Raw genomic sequence first — 6,000 nt, forward strand, 5'->3', positions numbered from 1 at the left:
CCATCACACAATTGTCTTTATCTTATCATGCAATCGACCAAGCATCGTTACACATTCGATGGAAATATTTATGCATCTTGTTTGTCTTATTTTTATGAGATTCGCACTTGGAATTAAAATGGAGGAAAATGAGATCCCTTGACTAATCAATGCAACCTAAAAGATCTCAATCCTTCATGAAATTAGAACATAAATAGGCCTAGATATTTTTGCATAGGAAGGGATAAACAATGGGATTTTATTCCTTCATTCCAAAATATAAAGGTTATGAATTGTGTGTGTGTGTGTGTACGCACTATGCTAACAATGACTAGAATGACTAAGCTTCACATAATGCAGAAAACATAACATTAAAAAAAAGAGTATTATGTATTTAGAATGTGAAAATAGAGAAGAACTTGAAAAAAAAATCTAGAGTTGATTGTTCTAGGAAGAAGCATTCAACACCCATGTTTGAAGGTGATGGATGCTCAAGAGATAGCTAGAGATTGTCTTAGGAAGTTCTACATGGTTGTCTCCTAAAAAATAGGGCAAAACTAGTAAGACAAAGGAGTTGGGTCATCTATTCATGAGGTTTTCATCTATTCAAAGTGTGGAAATGTTAGTCAGTGTCTTCTATTCTTTTCTATAACTTTTAGTTGTCGAATCTAAATCTAGATGCACAAAAAATTGGGAAAATGGTTGTGCTATATAGGGACTTGCCTAAGTCAAATGCTATATTGGTATTCCCACATCCACAATGAAAATTATAAAATAGAGTGTGTTCTCTCACAAGGACAAAGGCTAAATCAATGATAAATGCTTAAACAACAAGATTATCTTACATATGAAACCAACTTATGGAGCGTCACATAAGGCGGTGATGCAATGCTCTTTTGGAATTCCTATACTTGTGTTGGTGTAATAACATAGTGACAAAAAATAATTGAGAAACACGAACCAATACTTAGTGTATATTTACTATGATGAAATTGCACATGTAAAGTGCTTGTAGTTTGCTACTCTATATTTTATACCTCATTCCTTGTATGATCTTTCTCTAGTCTACTTGTTATGAAGGATAAAAGATGCTCTTTATATATGAATCTCAAAGGTTATGTTAGGTTTAAGCCAACAAACAAAAATCAATACAAAGATTGAGACTAGATCACCAAAGACAAAGGAAGATACTCGTAACACCTCAAATTCAACCTGTTTCAGTTGGACTAGGGCAGTAGATCCCTATGTCCACCCGAAAATGGGCCTCCAAAAGTGAGAACCAAGCATTGAGGCCCTTAATATAGGACCTAGTTTTAAATTTCATAGTTGATGAATAGTTTAACAATAGGATCATTGGTAAAGTTTTAGAATACATAAAGTGTAAATGGTCTTAAAATGAACTAGGGGAAGACACTAGAAAAGTGCAAAATAAAGCATGAAATTTTTAAGGTTAACAATTTGCAATGCTTTATTTAGTCCCCGCTTTAATGGGGTATGAACTTATTCTCATACTCATAGTAAATGAAAGAGTAGCCAAGGGTAAGACACCTAAAAGATAGGATGAAACCAATTTGAAGGATCCATAAGCCCCCTAACTTAGGATCTTATCAACACATGGTGTCACACACACAAAGCATGCAAAACAATCATATGCACATATGCAAGACACATTTCAAGCATATGATATACATAAAATGAGCAAAAAAAATAAAGAAAGCATAAGACACTGTAGTGTCATAAAATTGCAACCCCTGCAATTTTAACCACATTTGGGGTCCTCACCTTGGCGATGACATCTCCTTCCTTAACCGAGACCTATTTCTGTATTTCTAACCCTTTACCCTTCCTCCTTCATGTCTTGTATTTGCTCTAGAACTTGTCTAGGCCCCAAAATAGGTCAGGACAGGGGCGTGGCACCCCTAACCCCATAAGAAAGGGGCATGGCACCCTTCTCCCCCTAGGACAGTGGTGTGGTACCCCTATCCCCACCTCCTAGGGTGGTCCTATGTGTGGGTTGCCCGATCTCCTATGCATTATTTGTCTTTGGGGTTTGTTATTCCTCTTTGTTGGCCTTCGGTGGTTGAAAACTAATCCTTGAGGCATGTATAAAAGGGAATTCAATACCCTCATTCAAGGATGGATGGATAGCATATAGATGGATAGCAGAGGATAAGAGATAAAGAGCATAAGGAGAAAATACAAGATTTCAAGGTCATTATCAAGCATTCAGGCATTCAAGTCTTCTTCATTCATCCATTGGAGCAACATTACAACATTCATTTGCAAGCATGTGTGTGTGTTAAGGTCTTGTCATGTTACATGCCATTTCATTAAACATTTATGATTACATTCAAGAAGCAAAGCAATCGTCATCAACAAGTTGTAGATCTACAAGGTATACATCTCCATTGTTTACATTCAAGCATTTGTAATTACTTTTTTTCTAAGTTGATTCCTCAATCGGGGTTTGACTGAGGCAAACCCCTATCCACAACCCCTCTTTCTTCTCCTTTCCATGTGTAGGTTGCAGGTGCACAACTGTAATTGCAGGTTTGGATTTCATTTGTAGAGATGGAAGAACCCTTTTCATTTCACAGATTTTGTGGCGGACCATGTACATTCCTCCCACGGTCTAGACAACTTTTCTCCAAATTTGCAGGATAGGTCCGCGTCAGTTTAATTAGCTTAGATCTAAAATTACAACGCGATCGCGAACTGGAAGCACCTCATTTCACTCATTTCCTCTCTCTTTTCCACATAGTCAACAAGTCAATTTTCTCATTTACAAAAGAGGGTAAATCACACTTTAACCACTTGCAATCCACACATAATTCAAATCCTTGTTTCTCTTGGATTTGGATCTAGTGGATTCAACCCCTCTTTTGAATGTAAAGTTCCTCTCCAAGTGAAAATCATCCTAGTGGCTTCCTTTCTCTCTCCTAGGTGGGGAGTCACTAGGATCCAATTTCTCACTTTACAAACACCAAGTAGATAGTAAACATGAAACAAACATGAAGAATATAACAAATACAAAGCACAAATTGAGTATACAAAGGGTCTAAGTCATCTAGGTGAAGAGACCTCAACATAAAGGTTGTCTCAACCACTAAGTATCATCCCCAGAATGCTATTGCAAAAATACAAATAGACTTTTAGAAAGAAGCAAGAGCATACACTAATAAACAAGGTTTAATGGTCCACAAAGTAGCAAGTTGTGTTATGCTATAGGTTCATAGACATTCTAAGCTACAAGAATTCCATTGGCCAACAATTTATGTTATGTTGAGTAATTCATGTATATCTTAAATGTTACATATTCCATTGACCAACAAATTGTGTTATGTTCGCTGATCCATATATCATACTTTTGCTCTTTTACTAGGATCAAGTAGATCAAACAAGCTCATACATCACTAGCAAGTTGCATTATGCTAGTGTATATTGAAACATATTGAAATGGCTATAGACTCATAGAAACTTTAGATCTGCTACACACAATTCTATAGTGTATATTGTCATCTTTTTCACTAGTCTCCTCGCAGTGCGCTAAAGACGACTGTGACTATGATTTAGCATGTTTAGTCATATCGTGGATGAAAGTGTTTATGTTGTTAAAAGAAGAACCTCCTGCCATCACTGCTTTCGTTGCGGCCTCTTTCAGCTCCTTGGCTTTCTTCTGCAACTCCTCACTCTCCATCACCCTCACCACTGCACTCTTTATCTCTTCCCTTCTCACCAACCTCTCATCGTCCACATCCACATCCTTAAAGTCTAAGCCAACCTTCCATATTTCTTTAGTGAATCTGCAATTGAGGAACTGATCTCCGAAATAAGGCCAACCCAGCATGGGTACTCCCATGCTTATGCTCTCCAGGGTCGAATTCCACCCGCTATGCGTCAGAAACCCTCCCACCGAAGGATGCGCAAGAACCTTCGATTGCGGCGTCCATTTCACAAACAACGCTCGATCTTTGATTCGCTCTTCGAATCCCTCAGGCAAAACAGCAGCCTGCCCCTGAGCAATATCAGAGCGAAGAACCCACAAAAAGGCATGCCCACTCTGTTCCAGACCCAGCGCGAGCTCATCCAACTGCTCTTGCGATTTGAGGGCCAAGCTGCCAAAGGAAACATACAACACAGAGCGCGGGCGTTGTTTGTCGAGCCAGTGCAAGCAGCTATTGTCTTCCTCCCACATGGACATGTTGCTCAGCTTTGAGTTCTCCCCTCGTAAAAAGTTAGGGAGAAACAAAGGACCTATTGACAGAGACGGACACCCTTTGTTGGAAAGCGCCGCCGCCGCCTCTCTTCCTTCCAATTCCTCGAAGGTGTTGACAAGCACATAGTCCCCCGTGTCAGACATTCGTGATTCAAGCAGCAGCGCTTGGTGAATGGGATCCGATGTAAACTGCTCGCGGTAGAACGATATGAGATCGCTAGGCCATAGAGCTGGTATATTCCCGGGCAGAGTAGTGATCATTTTCTCCGGACGGTTTCCTTCGCTCACTGGAACCACAGAACATTCAAGCTGTTAATCCTCAAAGTTCAAACTACAGAAAAACAATAATTTTAAGTTAATATTAAAAGTAGAGCAGAAGAATACGCTTGACAGGAATGTGGCCCTGGGAAAAGAGAGAATAAGCGTATTTCTGAGCAATAGAGGCAGCGGCACAAAAAGGCCAGAAGACGACTCTTGGCACTTGCATATTGGTGGCCACCGATACGGTGCACGACATGACACCGTCTGTTACGATGCAGGTGACGGGTGGAATGCCATTCCTACTGTAAGTGCGGAGGAGGGCCTCCAAGGCGTCTCCACGCTTTGCCAGGGCTGTAATAAGCTCGCCCAGTTGGGAGGTGCGGCCATGCTCTGGTGGTAAGCTGTCCGGAAATGACAAAAATGGGAAATTGGGTCTGGAGTGATGTAGTTGCGACTTGTGCTTTGCACTTCCAAACATGCGTTTCTCAGTCCATTCTGTGTTGACGAAAGTGATGAAAAAGCCCCGTGCGGCCAAGAGATCGGCGAGATGTATCATAGCGTTGACGTGACCCTGCGCAGGAAAGGGCACCAAAACTGCGTGCACAGTGACATCGTTTACACCGTTCATTGTCATTCTCAAGTGGGCAACGAATTCAGTGGAAAAGAATGCCACAAGTGACCCTCTTGGCTTCTCAGCAACGATTTATAACGATTTATAAGGATTGCAGGCTCAAGCAAATCTTGTTTAAATCAAGCCGCTTGTTCCTGATATTCAATCACTGATGACTCAAAATTAAGTGTGCACGTTCGTCATCTGTACATAGTATAGCAATAAATTCAACCCGGTGGTCCTTGCCCTTGTTATTTATTATTTATAGTTTCTTAAGGGGTTTTGGGAGGCCCACTACAGAAAATATAAAAAAAAGAAAAAATGATTGCAATCTTTGAGGGCGGCTGATGATTTAATTGTCTACCTAACTACAATCTTGGAGTTACGCGTATTATTGAAAATAAATTTAGTTTTTTTGTACTAGAATTATATACTTTGATTATCACGTTTGGATTAAAATATTCGTCACGAAATTATTTGGCAGTCAGCGACAAATTTTGAACGTTTGGTGTGGAGTGTGGACAACGTCAAGGCAAAGGGAAATGGCATTTCAAAGGTTTGTCTATAAGAAAATATTATGCTTACATATCTTTTTATATATATTTAATTCATTTAAGTTTATTGAATACAATTAATTAGTATAAAGAGGGGCAAGGGTTACATTGGTAGAGAATTATATAAATTAATATGAAGAGAACACAATTTTGTATATGCATAACAGATATACTTAAATTAATTAAAATTGATATGATTTCAATTGGTTGTGCTCTGGCAATGACTTTTGGATGCTTGTGACCGTTTGAAGTGCTCTGCTAGTGTTTGGTCGCTCGTGCGACTGTAAGATTGTGGGCAAGTTGTGCCCCTGCGGCATGAAGTCGTCTGCAGGGGATCCGGGGGGAGGATCTTCCCGTCCTGACAAAGTTCCAGTGCCCTC

General features: G+C 39.9%; 1 protein-coding gene across 1 annotated transcript; it reads right to left on the reverse strand.

Moving 5' to 3' along the window:
* Positions 1-3,541: 3,541 nt before the first annotated feature.
* On the reverse strand, positions 3,542-5,084 carry LOC131068702 (linamarin synthase 1-like). The gene is made up of 2 exons (XM_058003954.1): positions 4,580-5,084; positions 3,542-4,482 (listed from the first exon to the last, which is right to left on the reverse strand). The coding sequence occupies exons 1-2, from the start codon at positions 5,082-5,084 to the stop codon at positions 3,542-3,544; spliced, it is 1,446 nt and encodes a 481-aa protein (XP_057859937.1).
* Positions 5,085-6,000: the final 916 nt, after the last annotated feature.

Source organism: Cryptomeria japonica, chromosome 6, assembly GCF_030272615.1.
Source record: "Cryptomeria japonica chromosome 6, Sugi_1.0, whole genome shotgun sequence".
Lineage (NCBI taxonomy): Eukaryota > Viridiplantae > Streptophyta > Pinopsida > Cupressales > Cupressaceae > Cryptomeria > Cryptomeria japonica.